The sequence below is a fragment of the Asterias rubens genome, chromosome 9, assembly GCF_902459465.1.
Source record: "Asterias rubens chromosome 9, eAstRub1.3, whole genome shotgun sequence".
Lineage (NCBI taxonomy): Eukaryota > Metazoa > Echinodermata > Asteroidea > Forcipulatida > Asteriidae > Asterias > Asterias rubens.
Genome location: NC_047070.1, coordinates 9,306,966 through 9,331,645, shown reverse-complemented (window position 1 = coordinate 9,331,645; position 24,680 = coordinate 9,306,966). Strand labels below are relative to the sequence as shown.

General features: G+C 40.8%; 1 protein-coding gene and 1 non-coding gene across 2 annotated transcripts; both read right to left on the bottom strand.

The window, feature by feature from the left end:
* Nucleotides 1-1,489: 1,489 nt before the first annotated feature.
* LOC117294413 (probable ATP-dependent RNA helicase DHX58) lies at nt 1,490-24,649 on the bottom strand. Its single transcript, XM_033776799.1, has 15 exons — nt 23,777-24,649; nt 21,209-21,331; nt 19,160-19,504; nt 17,923-18,173; nt 16,515-16,826; nt 15,738-15,986; nt 14,800-14,877; nt 13,879-14,047; nt 12,655-12,750; nt 12,159-12,319; nt 10,818-10,992; nt 9,059-9,286; nt 7,681-7,848; nt 6,789-6,943; nt 1,490-2,853 (listed from the first exon to the last, which is right to left on the bottom strand). Exons 1-15 carry the CDS (start codon nt 23,940-23,942, stop codon nt 2,230-2,232), a joined length of 3,300 nt encoding a protein of 1,099 aa, XP_033632690.1. The 5' UTR covers nt 23,943-24,649; the 3' UTR covers nt 1,490-2,229.
* Trnat-agu lies at nt 7,075-7,147 on the bottom strand. Its single transcript has one exon. It is a non-coding gene; the product is annotated as a tRNA-Thr (tRNA).
* Nucleotides 24,650-24,680: the final 31 nt, after the last annotated feature.

Sequence of the window (24,680 nt, the reverse complement as noted above, 5' to 3'; positions counted from 1 at the left end):
TAATTTGTCAGTGATTTGTTTTTAACGGAGTACACAGTGCTTAAAAGGCAGCGGACACTATTGGTAATTACTCAAAATAATTATTATCATAAAAACCTTTCTTGATTACGAGTAATGGGGAGAGGTTGATAGCATAAAACATTGTGAGAAACGGCTCACTCTGAAGTAATGTAGTTTTCGAGGAAGAAGTAGTTTCAACGAATTTGATTTCGAGACCTCTGATTTAGATTTTGAGGTCTCGAAATCAAGCATCTGAAAGCACACAACTTCGTGTGATGACAAGGGTGTTTTTTTCTTTAATTATTATCTATCAACTTCGACGACCGATTGAGCTCAAATTTTCACAAGTTTGTTATTCTGTGCGGATAATTTTCCGGATAACTTTCCGTATGGCGCCACCACTTTTTCACTCATTTTTACAAAACGGGATATCTCATTGAGGTAAATTAGATCTTATATTATTTCATATCGAATGAAAAAGTGGTGGCGCCATACGGAAACTTTTCCGGAATGAGTAATGAACTCTACATTGTATGTTACTAGCACAGACTGTAAAGGGGTGGGTGGTGGGGGAGTGTACCCCTGTGTCAGCCCTAGAAGTAGTTGGCAACGTGCCCCTGGTGGCAGTTGATCTGGGTGAAGTGTAGCCCGCACCTTAAAGTGACTGTCTGGCCTTGTTAACTTTCATACCCTTATTGGACGAATTTGTGTGCTTTCAGATAGGAATAAAAGACTTCTGGCTAGAAGTCTTTTATTATTTTAGTGATAAATTACCTCTTTCTCAAAATCTATGCTACTTCAGAGGGTGTCGTTTCCCCACAATGTTTTATACTATCAACAGCTCTCCAATGCTCATTACCAAGTAAGTTTTTAAGTTAATATTTGTTTTGAGTTATTACCAAACGTGTACCTTCCCTTTAAAACAAATGATTTCTGAACTAGGTCTACGGTAGCATTGGGTATCTTTTAAAATGTCGCCACATTTTAACTGCTTACAATTTTGTATCATTATACAAAGTCAGTTTTAGGACCTCCCCCATCAGGATTGAGCATTGTAAATAAAACATCAGGTCATTTAGACCTTAACAGAAGGACAGATTACACAGAAAAACAAAACCTAAATACTTATACAACAAGCTAGGGTCGTTTTCTTTGCATGGTGAGCTATGATTGGCACACCTTGCTTATTTCAAATAATATTGTTGTTATGTTTAATAACCAATTAAGTACATTCTTTATCCCGATGCAAATTTAACACCTATTAAACCGTTTGCAGTACGCTAAAACATAGGATTCGAACTGCCTCTAGCAACCGGGCTATCTCTGTGTATGACACTGCTCTATGGGTCTATATTATCAGACCCCTTGCATTATGCAAAACGCTACACTGACGAACACGTTTTTATGCACAAAGAACAGCTATCGTCCAATCATTTGACTCCTTTGACCCCAGTGAGGGCACACTTGGACCCCAGTGAGGTTGCTTTTTGAGTGTGTGACATTACATGCAAGGGGTCTAATTGAAACTTGAAAGCCTGGCTAACCCAGTGACGGCAACTGTTATTTGGGCGTCAAGACCTCATTCCTCTGAATCCTTCATTTTTCTGAGAGGGTGGAAGGATTTGCGAGGGTTGGGGTTAACCCCCCTTTGACACTCAGGCTAGGTTTGACACTTTTCTACATGGCCACATCCATCTCCAGATCTGTACTTGGTGATGCCCTACGACGATGATGCTCTGCACATTGCTTGCTTTCCAGGATAGAGAAATCCCGATGGGATCTAGGTGGAGTCCAGACGGAATCCCGGATTCATTTTCTATGGGGTCAGGCTAGATTTGACTGTTACATGGCGACATTTGTCTCTAGATCTCTACTTGGTGATGCCCTACGACATTCAGGCTGGCGCACATTGCTTAATGCTTGCCGGGATATAGAAATCCCGATGGGATCCAGGTGGAGTCCCAGCAGGATCCCGGTGGGCTCCATCCCAGCAGGATCCCGGTGGGCTCCCAGGTTCCTTTCTTATGGGGTCAGGCTAGATTTGACTCCTACATGGCTAAATCAATCTCTAGATCTCTACTTGGTAAATGCCCTACGACATTGATGCTGGCACACATTGCTTAATGCTTGCCGGGATACAGAAATCCCGACGGTATCCAGGTGGAGTCCAGGCGGAATTCCGGTGGAGTCCAGGATTAATTTTCTATGGGGTCAGGCTAGACTTGACTGCTACATGGCCAGATTCATCTCGAGATCTCTACTTGGTGATGCCCTCTGACGATGAGGCTGGCGCACATTGCTTGCGGAAAACATCTCCATCCCATCTGCATTTCCTCTTGGATCTTCATTATCCTCCTCCTCCTCCTCCTCCTCGTCATCATCCGAAGAGATGTTGCAGGCTTTCTCCAGATCATCCATCGACATATCAGCAATCTTAAACGGGACATCCTTCCACTTCTTGAACATCCTAGGGGGCCCTTTGGGCATCTTCATCACAAAGTTCACTGGTGTGATGAGATTGATAAGGCATCCCTTGTACAGCATCTGCGTCCCCCACTCTTGGGTACAAGACTTCCTGGTATTCCCGCAGTAGATCTTCTGTCGAATCTCTATGTCTGGATGCGGATTGCTATGAGGGACATTTACGAAGCGACAACGCTCTACGAAGAAGTCGGCCAGGACTACGTGATGAGCGCCCTCTATGACTCTGATGTCGTCTGCGGTGCAGGCCTCGGCGCCGCACTTGCGACAGATCAAAATAACCTGCATGAGTTTCTTGTTGTGCTTCCGTGATTGGTTCCCGTGGTTCTTGAGTTTTCTCTCCAGCTTATTTTCCCTCTGTAACTTGTCAATCTGAAACAGAACAATCAAGGGTTACAAATGTTGTTTGTTTGGTTTGCAGTATCACAATGTGTATATCATCGCTGAGTATAGAGCTTGAGTTTGGTGATCTTAAAAAAGCAAGAACTTGTCTTGCTGTAGTAGCTTTTTGGGAGACTACTACCTGTCGGAACTAAAGCTTTCGCTTAGTGGATCGAGGGGACTTCTCATTACTAACTTCACTGACGCGGAGTGAGTTCTTAATAGGTCTCAACATTTCAACGAGCTTGCTCTAGTCATCGTCATCAGGAGACTGAAGCGATGTGACATATCGGCCTATTTATAGGGGTCCAGAGGTTTTAGTGTGGAGTCAGTTTTGGAAAACATTTGGAACTCTGTTTTGGGAGGTGTTTCAAGTTTATTGTCCTTCTGCAATCTGAAACAGAACAATAAACGGTAACTTTGTCGTATGACTGCAATAAGGTCCCAACGCTGCTGTGGGAAAAGGTCATATCTCTGTTTTGAAAGATTGTATTTTGGTATGGGGAAAAATGCCATCTGTTTAAAGCCATTGGACACTTTCTGAACAGAACAAAAATTCAAAGTTCACAGATTTACAAATAACTTACAGGGTTTACAGAAGGTAATGGAGAAAGACTTCCCTTGAAATATTATTCCATGAAATGCTTTACTTTTTGAGAAAACATTCAAACAATTATCAATTTTCGATATCGAGAATAACGGATTTATTTTAAACACATCATAACACGGCGAAACGTGTGGAAACAAGGGTGGGTTTTCCCGTTATTTTCTCCCGACTCCGATGACCGATTGAGCCTAAATTTTCACAGCTTAGGTTTGTTATTTTTTATATAAATTGTGATAAACGAAGTGTGGGCCTTTGGACAATACTGTTTACCGATGTTGTGCGATTGCTTTGAGAAAAGGTCATATCTGTTCTAGGAAAAAAAAAGGTTTTTCTGTTCTGGTCTTATATGTTTTGGGAAATTGTCATAAATAGAGTGGAGAAAGATCACTGATGTGTGAGGAATATTTGCTATCATTTAATTGTTTTGATTGATAGGCTTTTCATAATTTGACATCTTTTCGCATTATAGTCTGGATAACAAATTGCCGAAACAACTTATCACTTAAAAAGCTGACAATGTGTAAAATAAATTACCTCTTGTATGAAGCATAATTAAAAATGGGATTAAAAGGTCAGGTCTGTGTGAAAGGGAAAGGCACAATTCCCATTAAATGGTTTGGGTACTTTTTGTATAACACAAAACACAATGTCCGCAGATTGACACTAAAATTAAATGGCTTAAAGATAATGATGGTAGAAAGATTCCCTTAAAATATTACTTGCTGAGGTGCTGTACTTTTTGAGAAATGAGAAAAACAATGTCACAAAAATCATTTTTGTCTCAGTGAGGCGAAAGTTATTTTAGCATTTACAACATATTTACGCGACTTTCCTAACAACTTTGCTCTGTGATTTTCACTTTTGTTTTCTCAAATACTTGACCACTAGTAAAGCTGAAACATCTTCATTCACAGTGAATAGGGATTCATGTCATGGCCAAAAACTAAATCTACAAAAGGTATCAAACCCTTTAAAGGGAAGGTACACGTTTGGTATTTACTCAAAACAAATATTAACTTCAAAACTGACTTGGTAACAAGCATTGGGGAGCTGTTGGTAGTATACAAAATTGTGGGAAACGACTCCCTCTGAAGTAACGTAGTTTTTGAGAAAGAGGTAATTTCTCACAAAAATATAAAAGACTTCCAGCTAGAAGTCTTTTATTCCTGTCTGAAAGGGCACAAATTCGTCCAACAAGGGTGTTTTTTCTGTCATCATTTTCATGCAACTCCGATGACCAATTGAGCTCAAATTTTCACAGGCTTTTTATTTTATGCTAATGATGGGATACACCAAGTGAGGACACTGGTCTTTGACAATTACCAATAGTGTACCTTCCCTTTAAGCAGAATGGTGTTTATTTCTAAATGAGGTATGGACATATGTGAGCGGGTCGATGCACCAAATGAATGCATGATCAATGGCTCTGTAGTACGCATCATTACCACTCAATGCTTGACTACACATATGTAATTTGCATTACTATTTTAGTCACGACATTTCTCAGTTAGGGATGGAAAAAAGATTCCAATAAGAATTAGCTATGAATCAATAAATAGTAAACTTGTGGGTACAACCAAGTATTAAAGGCAGTGGACACTATTGGTAATTACTCAAAATAATTACTATCATAAAACCTTACTTGGTAACAAGTAATGGGGAGAGGTTGATGGTATAAAACATTGTGAGAAACGGCTCCCTCTAAAGTAACATAGTTTTCGAGACAGAAGTAATTTTCCATGATTTGATTTTGAGAACTCAGATTTAGAATTTGAGGTCTCGAAATCAAGCATCTGAAAGACACAACTTCGTGTGGCAAGGGTGTTTTTCTTTCATTATAATATCGCAACTTCAACGACCGATTGAGCTCAAGTTTTCACAGGTTTGTTATTTTATGCATATGTTGAGAACACAGGTCTTTGACAATTACCAGTAGTGTCCACTGTCTTTAAATCTCTTTTGGAAGAGTGTTGGCTCTGAAAAGAGTTGGTGTCATTTCAAACAGTATACTCTGCACGTCTTTAGGTAAATGATTCCTTTAGAGGCAAAGTATAAACCATTAATTCGGCTGGGGATTCGAACCCACACTCTGCTGATCAGAAACACCAGAGTTTGAATTCGGTGCTCTTAACCGCTCGGCCAGGACACTTCCACGAAAAAAGGTTGACGAATTCTTAGTCCTCTTGCACGGACTGCTACATGACCTTCATTGAGTTTGCTTGTGGTTTGCAATGCGGCATTGTTGTATTTGTGTGTGCATCATATTCATTTTGTGAACCTGTGAATATTTTTCATATTCCAATCAGCCATTAATAATCAAAGGTCCCAATCTGGTCCTTCAGTGCTGAGTCGCTAGTGATCTTGTCCCGAGTAAAACCTATTTGTCTGAACAACTGCCTCTCGTGGGTAAATGGCAGAGGGTGTTACTGTGTTGTGACTCAACTATATTCAGTAGCATACGTAGTTAAGGGGGTCGCCCACATTCCCACCTTCCCCTCCTTGATGTCTCATTCCAACTTGAGTTTAAGACACTTCCTTTTATCACCATAAAGGATAAAAGGTCTTGTACTCAGCGCAACCTTCATTGTACTTGGCATGTTCCCAGCTTTACACACAGGGCATATACAGTGTATATTGCAAACATTTGAGTTGTTGTTTTCCCTGTGCTGCATAGTGCAGTGTTCCAAACTCATTGCTGTGTTTCTGGGTCATGCTGTATTACAATTAAAGTAGCAAATCGATGTGTAACATTGTTTTTGTTATGACCAATCAAAGTGGTTCCCAGCGGGCGCCAGAAGTTTTGTTTTGGCAGGCTTGTTAATTTGATCTCTCACTTCGGCACAGTCATTCGTTTGGAATAGATGCTTCATTTTAAACCCATTATCAAGTCAGTGGTCTTCAGACTGAGGCAGTAATTCAACAATTGTGTCTTGTTTACTTTTATTGGAGTCTGAGTATAAAGGACACCTTTGGTAATAGTCAAAGACCAGTCTTCTCACTTGGTGAATCTCAACATATGCATAAAATATCAAACCTGTGAAAATTTGAACCCAATTGGTCTTCGAAGTTGCAAGATAATAATGAAAGAAAAAACACCCTTGTCAACCCAAGTTGTGTGCTTTTAAGATGCTTGATTTCGAAACCTGAAAATCTAAGAAAATTACTTCTTTCTCGAAAGCTATGGTACTTCAGAGGGAGCCGTTTCTCACAATGTTTTATACTATCAACATCTCTCCACTGCTCGTTACCAAGTGAATTTTTTGCTAACAATAATTTGGAGTAATTACCAATAGTGTCCAGTGCCTTTGATAAACTTTACCTGTTTCAAGAATTCAGCCTCGGGCATCCTCTGCAGTCTCTGAGTCGATTCAAACATCATCTTTTCACGGATTTGGTTCATGAACTCCTTCTCGTGGAGGTTTAACTCCTCAGTGACGATGAGGTAGAACTTCCCACCTCTAGCTCTGTTCCTACCTGTTTTATGAAACAAAGTTATTTTATTAGAGATGTTAAATTTGCATCGGGGATAAAGAATATTAATTTTTGTTGTTTACCCCTACACAGATGTGTGTTAGCACTGTATACTCAGAACTATCAAAGGCATGTTACTCGGGTGGGATTCGAACCCACGACCCTTGCAATACTAGAGCAGTGTCTTACCAACTAGACCACCGAGTTATTATACTTGAAGTTAAACATGCCAAAAAATTGTGGGTTCGAATCCTGTTCATGACACCCGAGTCCTTGAGCAAGATGCTTTATATAATTGCTTCCCTTCACCCAGGGGTAGAACATTTGAATGAGTACCTGATTGGGTATTCAACAAAATTTAATCATACCTTAAATTATACTTGCAAAATAAATTATAAGAGGGTGAGGTTGCTATGCAAAGACTTGCCCCGAACCATTTGGCATAGCAACCGTCTCTACAGTCTGAGGAATCCAAATGTAAATGAGCAGGACATTGTGACTATAGCAAGTCATTCTACCAGACACTATTCAAATCTAACTTGCAGATGGCTTAGGTGGCCAATGCAAGGGGTCTTTTGGGGCCCAGTCAACATTAAAAATTGCTCCTTCACTCGACCCTGAAAAAACATCACCCAAAATGAAAATCCCCCCCCCCAAAAAAAAACTTCCCCCCCACGCCCGCAAAAAAAAAAAAACACAAATGAACACACCTCACTCTCAAGTTCACCCCCTTTTTTTACCTTGCGCTTGAACCCTGCCGATATCATTGCTGATGTAGTTGTAGCGGATGACAACATTACAAGCCTGGATGTCCAATCCCTCTTCTGCCACCGATGTTGCAACAATCAGCTGGTGGTTACCATCCCGGAAAAGTGTCAGAAGCTCCGTCTGCTGCTTCTGGGTCATTCCTAAAATTAGTTTAGGAAGGAACAGGAAAGCAGAAAACATAGTTTCAATGAACAAATTGATGAACAATTTGGGGGCTTAACCGACAGAACTTGTGGAATTTGGTATTACAATTGGCCTTAGCCTGGAACTGAACCAGGTCCACAGCGATAACAGGCAAAGGACACTGCTACATTGCAGTCATTACGCAGGTATGGAATTGCGCCCATGGCAGCCAGCCACATCGATACCCATATTCGATCATAGAGCATGGCCAGAGATCAAAGTGTTTGAACTTTTCAGTGGGAGGAAAATCAAAGGGCCAAGAAAGAAAAAAAACTTGTAGCTTATTTGGAGAGAACCAACGCACAACTCTACTCACATCTGCCTTTGCTTGGACTCTCTTGGACTCTATCAGGGCCACAGTGATGAGAGGCAGAGGACACAGCAACACTGTGGTCATAACTCGGGCATAGGATGGCGCGCCACCAGCCAGCAACACCGACCCATATGTTATCACAGAGCACGACCAGAGCTCAAAGTGTCTGATTTTTCAAAAGGGAGGAAAACTAAAGGGCCCAGAGAAAACCCTTGTAGTATAGGAGAGAACCAATTGACAACTCCACTCACAAATGGTCTTAGCATGGAATCGAACCAGGGTCACAATGATTTCGGGCAAAGGACACTGCTACATTGCCCACAAATGCCCTCCTTGGCAGCCAACCACTTCAACCCATAATAATGATCACACAGAGCACGGTCAGAGATCAAAGTGTTTGAATTTTCTAGAGGGAGGAAAACCTGAAGGCCTTGAGATAAACCCTTGTAAAGGAGAAAACCCACACAATTCTAGTCACAAATGGCCTTAGCTTGGAATCGAACCAGGGCCAAAGTGATGATCGAGGCAAAGGACACTGCTACATTGGGGTCATTACTCAGGCGTGAGATGGCGCCCTTGGCGGCCAACCACATCAACCCACACATGATCACAGAGCATGGTCAGAGATCAAAGTGTTTGAAATTTCCAGAAGGAGGAAAACTGGAGGGCCTTGAGAAAAAAAACCTAGTAGCAAAGAAGAGAACCAATGCAAACTCTAATGACATACATTAGTCGGGAACTGAACCAGAGCTATACGGTGCTGAGAGGCAAGCACTCTGTGCACTTGCCACCCATGCCACCATGCCACCATGATCGGTGTCAATCGTGTCAACATTTAAAACATTCCTTTTTACCTGTGCCCCCACTTCCGATGAGTCTCCCAGGTTTCAGAAATTGCAGCTTTGGGGTCTTCTCTATCCAGGCGAGGAGCGCTTCTGTCGCAGCTCTGGTCTTGCAGAAGAGAATCCCGCGGGAGTGATCCTGTCCGGCTAGGGCTTTGATGAGTGTGTCCGAGAGGCATTCAAGGAGAGGGTTACGATTTGCTGGATCTTCACTGATCCTTTGGAGATGTTCTTCCTTGCCTGCAAGTTTGAAAACAATGGTGGCAAAGAAGTAATTTTATATACTTGTGTTTTGACAATGTGTGATAGTGCCACGATGAAAAGATGACAACAAGGAATATTAGCGGTTTCTTATGTAGCATAATAATAATAATAGTAAGCATTTATACAGCGCTATCTATCCAGATAACTAATCCGAGGCGCTGGAGAGGAAAAGAAACCGAAACAAAGAAGTTTATACAAAGAAAAGGATCAAAAGAGTGCCTAATTATCGTGACTTAGGAAACAAATAGGTTTTTAGTGGCAATTTAAATGTGTCTAAAGAAGAAGCTGTGCGAATGCCTATTGGTAGAGTATACCAGAGGGTTGGTGCTGCAAATGAAAAAGCCCTATACCACACGAGGTGTGTGTCCTCGGTGTCACAAGAAGACACTTGTTTGATGATCTCAGGCTGCGTTGGGGAAGGTATTGTGAAATAAGTTCATTGAGATAGCCTGGTGCTAATCCATGAAGTACTTTCCATGTTAAAAGTAAAATTTAGAACTGAATACGCTCTTGTACTGGCAACCACTATAGTTTAGTGTAAAACCGGTGGAATATGATCAAATATGCCTATCCGGACATAAGGACACAGGTGTCACGACTCTTGAACCTACACTCTGCTGAACAGAATAGCCAGAGTTCGAACCCGGTGTGGCAGTTTCAACTTTCCGCCGTGTTCAGTTTTCCGAATGACCAAATACGGTAACATTACGTCATGCGATGCCTGCGCACAGCAAGCAAAAGTAGTCAATTTTTAGTGCTGTATTGAGTCATCCACGTTGCTCTCCGGTAGCTGTCATGGCGGCGTCCACGAGTACAACGAGCGGCGAACGCGTGGATCGTATGAGAGAATTTGGTGTGGCACAAGCAGTGTGACCTGCTTACAGCTGTACGCATGAATACATGTAAAGATGGGGCAAGAGAATGTGACTAAACAGAAAAGAATCGTAATAATAAATAATTTGGGGTCACTGAGAGAACTACAGTACTCACCAGGGTACTCGCGGCTGTATTTTTGTCTGGCTACATCACCCGGAAAACTGAACACGCCGGAAAGCTTAAACCGTTCCAACAACGTGGTGAAATGTCCGGCTACATCACCCGGAAAACTGAACACGGCGGAAGACTGAAACCGCCACACCGGTGCTCTTATCCGCTAGACCAGGCTTTCTGCTTGTTCTCATCATTATACTGTGGCTGTGCCGAGATGTAGACATGCCTGGAGCATGTTTCCCTTCATCCTATGATCAGCCATCTTTTAAGAGGAATATCAAATCCTACCTTCAGCTCCACTGAGTTACTACATTTCTATGTTTTCTTCCTTGTAGCCCTTAACCTAGAGTAGCTTTTAGCCTTGTTTTGGGCGAACTTGCATAAATAAATAAATAAATAAAAATTAAAAAAGACCATGACATGCCATTTAATAAGGAGGGAAAACATACTCATCAACATCATGCTGAGGAGTAAAGTGCAAAGACAACTGTTGTTTTATTTGTTTCATAAGTCTCACTTTTAAACACTGCCACTAGCTTGTCCTCAAATGAACAGTTTCTCTCTTTGTCAAGTTCATTGTCTTGCTCTTCTTCCGCTAAGACGCTGTGATGACGTGTGAGGTTTCTCTGAAGATACTCCAAAGCGTCTTGGGTACGAGCATCACGATTGATGTAAAGGCTGGAGTTATATTTCTGCAATAAAACATGAAACAATCCCAAAAATAATTTAAAAGAAGTATTCTTTCAAAGGGCCTTGTCATACGAGGATATTTTTACATCCGACTAGGAGAGAGTTAAGCAATTTGCTACAGAAGACGATCAGAGCATACTGAACTAAACATCGAGTTAAACCAACGGTTCTTTTCAGAACCACCTCAACTCATTAGAGATAGTCGTTACATGGTGTTACCGCAAACCTTTCCATATAAATTTGCTACAGAACGAGAGAACCTTTTTAACAGTGCCTCACTATACTCAACAAAACTTCTGTGAAACTTGGAATGTGAAAAAGTTTTCTTGTTGAAATTTGCTTGTCTGGTTAACATCACCTTGTCAGATAATACTCTTGCCCGAGACACTCAATAACCATGATTTCTACTCTTGTACAATGGCTGAGAAAATGTTTTTGGATTAGCAGTTTGGGGGTTGTACATGCTACCCATAGTGTTTAGAAAGATTTAGGCATACAGGCCATGGCTGCTGATGCCTTTCGTGGCTGTGGGGTGCCCCTAAAAAAAATACAATTTTTTCAAGGCCAAAACTGCTGTGCCACCATGCCCTTTTTTTAACAGAAGTTCAATATTTTTTATTGACACAAATATTTGTTTTCGGCCGACTACTTACACCGACAATAATTATCTAGTGAACTCTATTTGGGCGCGTTCCTCTTGTCCAAGCATTGCCAATGTTTGCTCACGTTTGTCAACAATTATGTGTAGAACGAGTTGTGCGCCGCCACCGTTGGCGAACGTTGGCAACCTTGGGTGACCATTCTTCCGAGGTGTTGGCGGGTGGTTTTTAAAATGGCGGACAAGCAGATGGTATTATTTCCTTCGCACGAACATAATTAGAATGTATTTTCGATGGTTGATAATGCAGATTTAAAATAATTAAGTTCATTAATTGGTGTCACGATTCACAAAAGAGGACTACATACAGCAAAATAAAAACAATCTTACAAAAAAACTATGTATGTTGTCGCCATCTTCATTTCAGGGCGACGCCATTAAAGTGCCTTTAAAGGCTGACTAATCTAAGACCCTCTAAGGCAGAATGCTGGCAATACCTGACTGGTCTTAGATCACTGGCTAAGACAATTTTTATTGTAATTGACCCCTGCATTAAAATACTAAACTTACCTTCAAGTGGTCAGTGCACGTGACCAGGCACATTCGGTTGTCGTTATCTGTGGTCGCTCCAGCGATGTAATCTTGCATTCTGACCAGCCACTGCTCGTAAACTTGAGTCCCACGGGTTGTTGGACACTTTAACTCCGAGTCTTTGTGGATGATATCACCTCCTTTAATTTACAAAAGAAAAGTTTTATCCAATAACAAATTTGTTTTTTTTAATGTATGTTAATCTTTCCACTGAGATAAAGAACACAATTTGGTTTATACCCTTACACAGAAGTATACCAAGCACTGTTAACTCAATACTTTCCTGAGATCTGTGAAAAAAATTCCACAGGCAGATCACTCCGGTGGGATTCGAACCCATGACCTTTATCAATTCTTAATATTTGAGTTCTTTTTCCAGAAATCAAATCCCTTCTTCGCAGTTTTTAAGCTGAAAGAGGGGGGAAAATTGAAGGTTTGTAATCAATAGAGAACAAATTGTCATTCTATATTTTACCAGGAGTTTGGGAAATAATGTCTTCAATCTGAGTCATAATTCTCTCAATTTCCATTTTGAAGCGGTCGATCTTTCTACCAGGAACTGGGAGGATACCTGGGAACAACAACAATATAAATCAACATTATTTTTTATAAAATATCTTTTATTTTAACTAATCTGTAGGACCCACTGTTCCATTGATACAGTTTGGGAAGACCTGTAGTCTTTTAGTGTTGCCTGAGCCCATTTAGGGCAACCCTTAGAGCTCCAGCTACCTGGGCCCAATCTCATAGGGCCGCTTAGCACAAAACTTAGCATGAAATTTCTTCCTTGATGAAAAAAGGATTACCAACCAAATTTCCATTTGTTGCACATTGCTTGTTACAGGTATTCAGCTGTTGTTTGCTAATCCTGAAAATCAATTGGAAATTTGGTTGGTAATTCTGTTTTTATCAAGGCAAAAAATTTCATGCTAAGCCAATTTTTGTGCTTAGAAGCTCTCTGAAATTGGGCCCAGATGTTTTTGTTGCACGGTCTCATTTTTCGGAAAGAAGTTTCCTTTCAAAAGGATTATGACTGATAATGCCATTTCAAAAATGGAAAACATAAAAATCCTTTAAAATGTGCCACAAAACACAAAAGAAAATTGTGCAAAAAATAGTTATCGTGCGAAAAATAGTTAATGCCCTGACATTTTGACCCTAGCAGAGAGTCTTTCTTAAATGTTAAAATGACAACACAAAAAAACATAAACAGGTAAACTAAGTGGTACATAAGCAGTGAAGTGGGAGTACATGAATGGAGTTAGAAAATAAATTTGTTTGTACAATGGCTGATGGTCCACCAACCCAAAACCCAACTGAGCTAAATTATTAGAAGTCAAACTCGCTCTAAAATTAAGTATTGTTTTAAGCTTTGCATGGTGTGGAGAAATAAGAAGAAACCATAGATAAATAGTGAACTTGCGGGTACAGCCATGTGTCAATCTCTTAGGGTGAGTGTTGGCTCTGAGAAGAGCCGGTTGGATCTCGACGTTTCGAACAGCATACTCTGCTCATATCCTGAAGATCTCCTGAAGACGAGCAGAGTATACTGTTCAAAACATCAAGACCCAAGCGGCTCTTTTCAGAGCCAACACTCACCCTAAGAGGTTTACACATGGTTGTACCCGCAAGTTTACTATTTATCTATAGTTTCTTCTTATCGCTCTAAAATTATTAGTTGAAAATGTTTTTGACTTACTTTCTGTCGGCTTATCCCGATTTCTCTTCAGTTCTTCTAGATTGTCTTCATTCTGCACGGTGGACAGTTTCTCTGCGTCCAAGTTGGCGCACAGATTCAAGATGTGACTGACAGCTTTGTATCTGGACTTGGCTTTACCGACGCCCATCGATGCAGTCAGACCAAGGATCTAAAGGAAAGACATCATTTCAATTTTAAAGGCAAGGTATACTTTTGGTTTTTTAAATCAGTTTGATTGTTTTAATCCTATTAATCAATGAATATGAATATGAATATTAAGAATAATGTTTTATTGTCACATGTAAAACACAATATTACAGTGAAATGCATTTTGGTTTTGCATGTCTCAAAATATTTTATATACAAAAATACACACTAAAAATTTACATTTTATACAAAAATGCATCAAATCTATAAACAATTTAAACGTATACCTTCTCAAATTTATAAACAATTTAAACGTATACCTTCTCAAATTTATAAACAATGTATGTAAAGTATTACAATATACAGGGGAATTACGAAAGATAAAAACAGCACGCTGATTTAAAAACAAGCCGGTGGAAAATTGATTTTAAAAGGTAGTAGTGTTTTTTAAAGGTATCGCCAGAGGGGCAGAAAGAGTAATCTGAAATTGGAATACACAGTCTGAGAAATATATGTGACTGTAACATTTTTCAGATTCACATTTGAGGGGAAAAAATATAAAAATATCTATTTTTTCAAAACCACATTCATGACATTACTTCAAAGTGAAATGATTCTAAAAATGCTTTATACTTAAGCTGCTGTACTTTTATAGCCATTAATTTAAATGAGTGATTACCAAACGTAAACTTTCTCTTGAACCTGTCCTAAGAAAAACTTTGAATGAAGGCCAACTCATAAAGATGGAGGGGGAAAAAAGAAACTCATGTGTACCTGCGGTCTTGGTTTATCTGGTGTGGTTAACTTGAGGTCCCGATACTCCTCCATGACCTCATTGTACGCATTTGATTTCTGTGTTGCACAAGAAGAAACAAGGAAAACATTCTTAAAAAACAACTTACCCATATGAAAATATAGAAGACTTTGTGAAAGCTACAATAAGAAAAATTGTAGAGTGAGAAGATAATTATTAGGTGAGAATAAAGGCATTTACCTTCTACACTAAAAAAAGACAAACACATACACATATATGGGTCCATGCATTCAATATTTAATTTGGCTGAGAAGTGGAAGACAATACCCATATAAAGCACTTAACGGCAAGGCTCACTATATCTCAGAACTATTTCAAGTTTACACTCCATCAAGAATTGTTGATCTGTTCCATGCTTCTCCTCATTGAACCCAAGTATCGACACTCAATGATCATGGGGGTAACAGGTCTTTTTCTTCAGCTGCGCTACGCATCTGGAACTGCTACTACTTAATCTTAGATCTTGTCTTTGTACGACAAAAAGCAAATCTCTGTAATGTCACAGGTTTTCAAGGAATAGCTTTGTTGTGTCTGTTCTCTTTCGTTTTGTTTTTTTAGTTTTACTGTGCCTGTGGATATGTTCCCATTTCAAGTCTATATTTGTATTATTCTTAATATCACAATGCCAATTATTAGTAAGTGTATCTCATATCGAAAATTTAAAAGCCGAGTGATCAAGTGAAGTGCACTAACAATCCTAGTACATGGGTCCTATTGCTCTTAACTGCTTGGCCACGTTATGCCACAATATTACTCTTAAGAAGCATTTGCACTAAGAGGTTTGCGTTAACACCTTGTGAAAATCTCTTGAGACTCACAAATGTACACTGTTTACTCTTAAGACCTACACTAATTTGACCTTATTGTAGCATTGTCAAAAAAAAATGACTAAAACTACCTGACAATGATGACACTCATCCAAGATGATCAACCCAACAGAAGACAACTCCATCCTGTCGGCGTTATCCTCCTTATCGCTGGCGCGTAGAGCGTTGACCAAGATCTGCGCCGTCATGACGAGGACGTCTTTCTTCTCCAGGAGATCATCCAAGGAGCCGATGTGGCCCATCTCTCCGCTTAATCCCATAATCCGACGTCCATCGATGTATTTCTTGAAGAGATCTCCCTGCTGCTTCACCAGAGGCACCTTGGCAACAAATTGTTAACAGAAAAAACAAAACTGTGAAAGGGCTTTGTAAAAATAACAACATGTTCTGGAAAACGTGCCTAATGTAAAATCCCTTTCCATGGGGGGGGGGGGGGGGTCATTGTGTAACCCCCGACTCCTGACCTTGGGGCAGGCTGTCACAGCGTTATTCTATTCGGCTCAATTTGGAGAAAGTCCGAGTACTTTGAGATTCCAGCAAAACATGGCAGATTTTCAGTCATGGTTCTCGGCCATAGTTCTGCGAATCATGGTAAGTGTCTACTCAATTTTCTCAAATCCCGGGAACCTTTGTTGACTCTCCTCTATTTTCAAAAAAAAATATTTACTCAAAAAGCTCTGAAAAGTTCTGAAAAATGGGTGGGTGGGCAAAACTTGATCTGGTTATTAAGCAAAACAAATGAAGAAGAAAGGCACCACTAGCTCTATGAAATTGTGTAATGACCCAAGAATTAAAATCAATTATAAACTTTTCTTTATGATAAAGAAAAGTCAACATCAGAATCTCACCTTGTTGACAATGAAGATAACTTTGTTAGATCCATCCTTTATAACACGACCTACTCCCTTCCCAGCCCGCTGTCCTACTCCAGGCTCCTTGTCCACAACCGCTTTGGCCAGGCGGGCAGCGACAACTGTCTTCCCCGAGCCAGTCGGCGCAACGACAACCGAGTTTTTACCATTTAGCCCCGGAGACACCAACTCGTCTTGATACCCTCGCAGGATGAGTTCCTCTAGTCGTTCCGGTTCCTCGTTGAGTATGTCATCAGGATCTTCATCTACGGAGAGAACCGGGCGATGCGGCTGGATGGAGGGTTCAGCCTAATGCAACAATAAAGAATACCGAAAATCAGAACCTAAGAGAACCAGCCGTTGATTTCACCAAACTCTTCCTAACTAAGGATTAAACTCAAGACTTAGGACGAGTTAGGTTCCGTATCCATAGACGTTGACGCATTGACACAGTCTTAAGTTAGGACAAGTTAGGTAATTCTAGCATTTCGTAAAATCGGCTGCAGACCCTTCTAGCGTCAGTATGACTACAATGGGAGGGTCACTAGAACACCGGACTCAAGCTCGGCTGTATTTGATCAGCAGAGTGTGGGTCTGAGTCGGCTAGTCGTGACACCTGTGTCCTTAAAGCAAGACACTTAACCATAATGCTTCGTCCTTCAGGTGGGACGTGAAACCTTTTGGTCCCGTGTGTTGTGTAACGCACGTAAAAGAACCCAGTGCCTTATCAAAAAGAGAAGGGGTTCGCCCCTGTGTTCCTGGTTTGGTTGGCTGCATATTGTGCCACATCACCTTGTAAACCATTACATGGTGCTATGTAAAAGAAGTAGGTCTCAGAGTTCAAACGTAGTCCCGCATACATTGCAGGAAAATACTGTAAGTTAAAGCGCCTTGAGCGTCACCGAGTGACAGAAATGAGCCCAAAAGCCACTACACTACATGTATCTTTAAACCAATATGGCTCCTCTATGACAAATAGTGATTTGAGTCACGTGGTCTTAGAAAAGGGAAAAAGGTCAGCCTTGTTACCTTGGGCAGTGCCGTATCGATACATCTCGTCACAAACCCCTGGCAGGGAAACACTAAAAATCAACGCTAATTGGGTATCACCAAAAGTGACTGCTCTGCGCAGATGCTTGATTTGATACTTTCTGGCAATTGCAGGGCACTTGTCAGGCCTCACATTTTTGCCGCTAAAACTGGAAACTATAAATAATAACATACATGTACATGGTTAAAAGCCATTTTGAGATATGGCGGACACAATACTAAGGTTTGGCTAAATTTTTCTGATATACGCCCAAACCAAACAGTGCGCTCCAATCAGATGCGCCATACCTCAAAAGGCTCAATGACAGCTGGGGTTCACCATTATGTGTAGACCTCGAATTACGCTCAGAATTACCTTTAAAAGGGGAATATTCTTCACTGATTGGCCCTTCTGATCTTCAGAGTCATTAATATTCATAGCCATCTCCTTGCCCCATGTGCAGGCTAGGCTGCGTTTCTTCCCCTTGGGGGCAGGAGAGCTTGAGATCGAGTCACAGCTGCTTGCGTTATCGTCACAAGGGGTGCAATCATCATAACACCCGGGCGCGTCCTCCATGGTGCACGTGTTGACGTCATTCAGTTTTGATTTGCAAAACTTTTCTCCACCTTAAACCAAGTGGAAAACAAAATTGGTTTCTTCTTTTTTTTTTAATTTACAAATACCCACCTTAGCTCAGTTTCTTAGCTCATAGGCTTACGTTTCAATTTTGGTTATTGTATATATGTGTATGTTTGTAATGTATGTTATTGATTGTATCAAGCGTCATGAGTACTTTAATGGATTTGTGCGCTTTATAAATTTTCATAATTATTAATTGATTATTATTACATATTCAGGGAATCAAAAACCATTTGCAAAAACAGTTTGTTTTTTTTGGACGAGGGATTTTGGTCAATCTTCATGGCTAAGTTGTTTATACTGCCAAACTCCCCGCTTACGGCGCCATGTTAAACACATAGTTCAATGGGCCATAGGGGCTATACTTCAACGGTAAGCAGAACCATCAAATTGGAATCTGGATCGAGAGTCAATTAGTTTGGTAAGTCAGTTAAGTTAAATAAACTCGTACCACCATGCAGTGCAATGAATTTTATGTCACACAAATTTTCTTGGCATGGCACTCACGTTGAGTACAAACAATCCCATAGATGGGCAGTCAGAGTCAGAATGTTGGGGCCAGAAATCCCTCATTGGATGATCAAGGTGCTTGTCTGTATGAACAGCTAGACACTCGGGGTCCGACCCAACGTTTAATTTGTATAGTTTCTAAGGAGATTTTAAGTTTGTGTCTGTGACCTTTTAAACCTTTTTGATTTGGCCTACAGCATTTGGCAGGGGGAGTAGATCGAGCACCTTCGTAAGAAATGCTCTCCATTGTGACAGGCCTCGAAATAAACCCTTTGCATTCACAGCAATCCGTGGTGCCCTCTGCTTTTGCTGTGGTGCCCTCTGCTTTTTGCTGTGGTGCCCTCTGCTTTTGCTGTTTTGCCCTCTGCAAGGTTCCAACAGAAACTGAATGTTTTCCCCATAGAAGCAAATACCCCTTACAAGATTGCTGTGCCCCATTGGATATGCTTTTAGAAAGTTTTACCATTCTTGCATGGATCCATGAGGTCAGACAGCTCATTTGCAAGTCCCTCATGTCCTGTTCCTTGGAGACCTTCAATCAGCTGAGAAAAGCACTCCTCTCCTTTGGTGCGCAGAATCCCACAGAACATCATGGCTCCACTTATGGCTCCATTGTTAGTAACACACTGTGTCACATTTTCTCTTTCACCATCACTGAATTCGGTAATATAGGGTAGTAGATCACATGGGTCGATGTCACAGAATCTTGGGCAGAGTGCCCTCATAACATACTTTATCTTATCCCTGGCCTCTGATTCTCTTGCGTTTGCAAACTCTTCGATGACGTCCGCAAAATATTTGAAGGACTCTGGCAAAGAGATCAATAATTGTTGACAAATTTTTAAAAACAACTACCATAAACCGAGGGCAAAGTATTTTTGGTTGAATGTTCTCATTTATATTGAGCTCATGGAATGATTTTAAGGGACTGGGAACACACGTCACACAACACAATGTCCACAGATTTTTTATTAAACTTAGTTTGAATATAATGGTGATAGAAAGCTTCCCCATGCTGTAGTATTTGAGAAATGAGTAAAACATTGTCATCACAAGAAAAATTGTTGTCCTCGGGGGAAGAACATTATTTCATCATGCAGTGACTACCAGTACTGGTAACGTTCCTCCAGTACTGGTAGTACACTGCATGATGAAATAATGTGGAACTGCATGATGAAATAATGTGGAACTGCATGATCAAATAATGTGGAAGTGTTGTGGTCGAGCGGTTAAGAGCACCGATTTCAAACTCTGGTGTTTCTGATCAGCAGAGTGTGGGTTCGAATCCCCAGCCATGACACTTGTATCCTTAAGCAAGACACTTAACCAATGCTTCGTCCTTCGGATGAGACGAAAAGCCGTTGGTCCCATGTGTTGTGTAAACGCGCATATTAAAGAACCCAGTGCACTTATCGTAAAGAGAAGGGGTCCCCGGTGTTCCGGGCCGGATTGGCAGCACATTGCGCCACAGCACCTTGTAAACCATTACACGGTGCACGGAGGATTATATCTCAAACTTCGTCTCACTCCTGCATTAATAATACCTGGCGCTTTGTATCCTTTGGCAAAAGGCGCGTTATAAATACGGTCATTATAACCGGATCTCTACTCTTACTGAGCGCTATGACCAGTCAAGCATGTTACTATACTCTTGTCGCGGAATCCAACAAACCAATTGGACCTGACTGAAGGTCAACATCAAGACCAAGACCGGTCTCTCAATACCTACATAACATACTCCTAGAACTATGACATTCGTTCCGCTATCGCTTCCACAGAGGAACAAACCAAAATCCAGTGGTTATAGACTACAGGACTTGCAATCACAAGGTTGTGGGCTCGAGTCCCTAAAAGCTAACCGCTGATTTCACAATGACTAGAACAAGTGTTGATGTCTATTTATTGAATCGCAATTCATAATCGTAGACGTTAAACCATATGTTTGAGAGAGATTGGTTGTTGCCAGCTTGTTGTTTTGCCCCTTGTGAGAGTTTGCCGAGTTCCCTTGATGGGGAGATCAACTGAACGAATAAACAAACAAACCATACATCACTATAAAGTCCACAAGATCATATCGAATACAGTACATCGTCTTGCCATGATGTACCGTATTAGATGATCTTGTGGACATCAACTGGCAAGCACATCTCACAGAAGCACAATACCAGACTACAGGACATGGATCTAGCTTCTACATCCCGCACTGCAGCAATCAGGTCTATGTATCATCGTTCTTTCCTCGCACAATTAGGGACTGGAACTGCTTGAAGATGGACCCTGCCCTCTCACCCTCTCTAGATGCATTCAGGAATGCACTGACTGTCTCACCTAGTTAGTAATCTTGCTGGCCAGTTTTTACTTGAACCATGTATATTTTGCACCTGATTTGGCGCTTGGTCTCATGGTTTCACGCATGCGCCCAGCCGCAGTGCGGTAATCTCCAATTATTGAAGCAGCACTTGAAAGGAAGAAGAAGAAGATTATGAACCTAATGCAATTAATTACAACTGACCCACATTACGGAGAGAGTTCATGAAGGCGGCATAGGATCCCATTTGGTTTGCTTGCTTCAGATCATCAAGGAGCGTACTGACACCGTTTCCCAACTGCAGTAGTTGGGGATTCATCATGATTTCTATATAAAAAAAACAAGAAAATTCACACACAGGTGAGTTTGTCTGATTACTAATTCAGAAATCATTGCGATATGTGTAAATAATTTTAAACTGCACTCTGCATAATTTGAATAATTTAACTTGGGCGGTGGATATTTACCCAGTACTCCTAGCACTATATGACAGGGCTGTATGCTTCGCTTTTGGAAGGGCCAAGGCACCAAGGCATTTTCTTCTTGGTAAAAGGGCACCCTATGATGAAGTTGCAAATTTGTACTGGTGCATTTCAAGGGCACCAAGGCAATGACTAGGGGACACGGAGGCAATCGCCTTCGTTGCCTCCGTGAAGTATCAGGCCTGATATGATGTTCATTCTGCTATCATCTCCACGAACAAAACGAAGCGTTTGTGTTGTGAGGATGATTACCTAGAGGTCTAGAGGATCGTGGAGATGATAGCGGAACAAAACCTCATAGTTCAAGGAGTGTATACCCTGCACCTCTTTTGTATTAAGTCTACTATTCATGCAGAGTGTTAGGCCCCCACCCAGGTCAAAATTCCAGTTGAACCTAGTTAAACTGGGTTCAACTGGAACTAGTTGAAACCAGTTGATAAACTAGTTAAACACAGTTAAAACCAGTTGGTTTAATCTGGAAAATGGACAGACACCAACTGGTTTATAATTTAAACTCAGTTGAACACAGTTAAACCTAGTCCAAACCAGTTGGTTAATATGGAAAATGGACGAGTTTGGTCACTATCCAGTTGAACCAGTTGACCCCAGTTAACTAGGTTCAACTGGAATTTTGACCTGGGCAGTCACGATTATCAACATATGTCCACCATACGCTTTTGTTTTCTGAAAAAATTGTTGAAGTAGGATATAAAAACAATAACTTCATGGCCCTTTTTGCAACGTAGCTCAGGTAGGCAATACACATTCTGCGTCTTTTACGCAGGAATTACGGCATTGTATCAACTCATTCATGTTCTTTATTTATATCTTGAGAAAATAGAACTAGCTGTTGCAAACCACTTACCAAGCAAATGGACCGAGGGTAAATGGTTAATATACAAGATATAAATAAAAAACAGTTAATGGCCTGACGTTTCGACCCTAGCAGAGGGTAGACTCTGCAAGGGTCGAAATGTGCGGCCATTAACTGTTTTTTATTTATATCTTGTATAACCTGTACTCGTAAACAGGGTTTAAATGATTCACATTCAAGTATCTCTATATGTCAGTTGTAGAATAGTGTGAAAACAGAAAATCAACATTTTTCTTGTTCAAGTACTTTTTTAGTGTTTTGAGAAGGGATCGGAGGGGGTATTGAAAAGAATACCGGACACTTCGGCACCTGGCAAACTCGGCACCTCACAAACTCGGCACCCACTCGGCACCAAGAATGTCGGCACCATACAACCTCGGCACCGGCCTTTTATTGACTAACAAACTCGGCACCAAGCAATATCACCTCGAAGAGTCAGGTGGTTAAAAATAAAGTAAAGTACATGTATGTGTCTTACACAACATAAAATGGTTTGAATAGTTAGTAGCTTTGTAAACGCTATTAATGGCAAAATCACCAGTTGTGGGAGTTAATAAGAATTCCGAAGCGTAATTTGCCGAAAGGCGCCGGGGCCGTGATCGGGGGATTAAATTTTCTGACGGTTCCGCGACAGTTCGGTGCATAATAGCTCATGCCATGCACACACCAAAGACCGTTTGGTGCACGCTCCTTTTAAGTTCTTCTATTTTCTGGTTAATTTAACAATAATTATATATTCCAATAATATTTGTTATGTTATTACTAATAACTTACTAACAGGATTAAGCTTTTTATGGTACTATATGGTGACACTGAACTTTTACATAAAAACTAGGCCTACGCACGCAGTGCGAAAATCACACTTTTTCAACTGGGTGCCGAGTTTGTATTTGTACATGTGCCGAGGTTGTAGGTGCCGAGTTTGCAAGGTGCCGAAGTGACCGGTACCCATTGAAAAGGAGGGTTTGTACGCTTGTGGAAAAGTTCATAACTGTGAGTGATGTGAATGGCCCGGAAAAATTTCATGACCTCCCCACCACTTCTGGCCTTTTTTTTGTTTCTACGAACACACACATATACAGCAGGAACATGGCGGATTTCCATGATGCTGCGAGGTCAATACCGGCCTTATTTTGGCAATTGTTTACAAACTGTTGATTGTCCAATGTCCCCTTGATTTAAAGTGCATGACAGAGCAAAGTAGTCTGAACTGTGTGTGTGTAGTGTAGCACTCTGTAGGCCTATTAATATTACTTATACTATCTTTACTGTATAGGTAACGGTAATTACTCCTGATCCTGGTGGTAGGAATAGGCATAGTTACTTACATGTATACTTACCTCTAGAAACTATAGGCTTCCCCGTGAGCCTTACATTATTATTATAGTTTCTAGAAGTAACTTAAGTTATACTAACCTTCACTCACGAACCCGGAGCCTGTTAGTTGAGCTATAAACTCGGGATTCAACCGAAGACTCTTCACTAAAAACGGCCGGAAAACCTCCGTGATTAAAACCAGATTCGGATCGCCACTAGCGCTACCGCCATCTTCTGCCACACCTGTCATGGCTGTGGCAGCCATCACAAAGTTTGTGACCTATTTCTTAACTAAAATTTAAAAAAGGCTAAATAATTTCAATCAGGTTCAGAATGAAGAACTCTTTCTGTCAGATTGTGTTCACTACAGCTCTTTGCAGGAAGACGAGTGGTTGTGCGGTCGGTCTTCACTATTTTGATTGCGCAGATGGGAATTCACAGAACCAAAAACACACAGGCCAAGGGCTAGTCGCACTCCCCTGATTGCAAAAGGGGTTTGATGTGCATCATCTCCGGGAATTCCCCCACGTGAGAAATAGCCTGCTGCCCAAACCGACGGCTATTTGATGAAATCTGTATTTGAGGGCAATTGTTTTTAAGGCTATTATTATCATTTTTAATCATTAGACATGTGTACATTATTGTTCAACTTTAGCTTATAATGAAAATATGTATTGCTGATGATGGAATTATAAATAAGTGATTATATATAAATGGATTATCACGAAATATCGTGATAATAAATTGATACATAAAACAGTGTCCTAATTGAGAATTTATCTCAAAATACAACGATGATGTCATTTTACGGTGGGCTCCCCGCGACTAAACAAAACATTCTTTAGAAAGGCTCTAGTGAAATACAAGGCCAACAACATTCACGGTCAACATCAAGTTTTGAACAATCAGGGAAAGACAAATATTGCGCAATTCTTCGTATGTAAATATTATGACGTCGGTGGGTTGCGAGATTCCATTTACGTGAAGTACGTGAAGGACGCCC

Bases quoted from the DNA above. Each gene is read 5' to 3' on its own strand.
- LOC117294413 (XM_033776799.1), bottom strand. From the start codon at position 23,942: ATGGCTGCCACAGCCATGACAGGTGTGGCAGAAGATGGCGGTAGCGCT. The intron at 12,751-13,878 runs GTAAGTCAAAAA...TGTTGTTCCCAG, and splicing joins TCGGGATAAGCCGACAGAAA to GTATCCTCCCAGTTCCTGGT. The intron at 2,854-6,788 runs GTAAAGTTTATC...GTTCTGTTTCAG, and splicing joins AGGCTGAATTCTTGAAACAG to ATTGACAAGTTACAGAGGGA.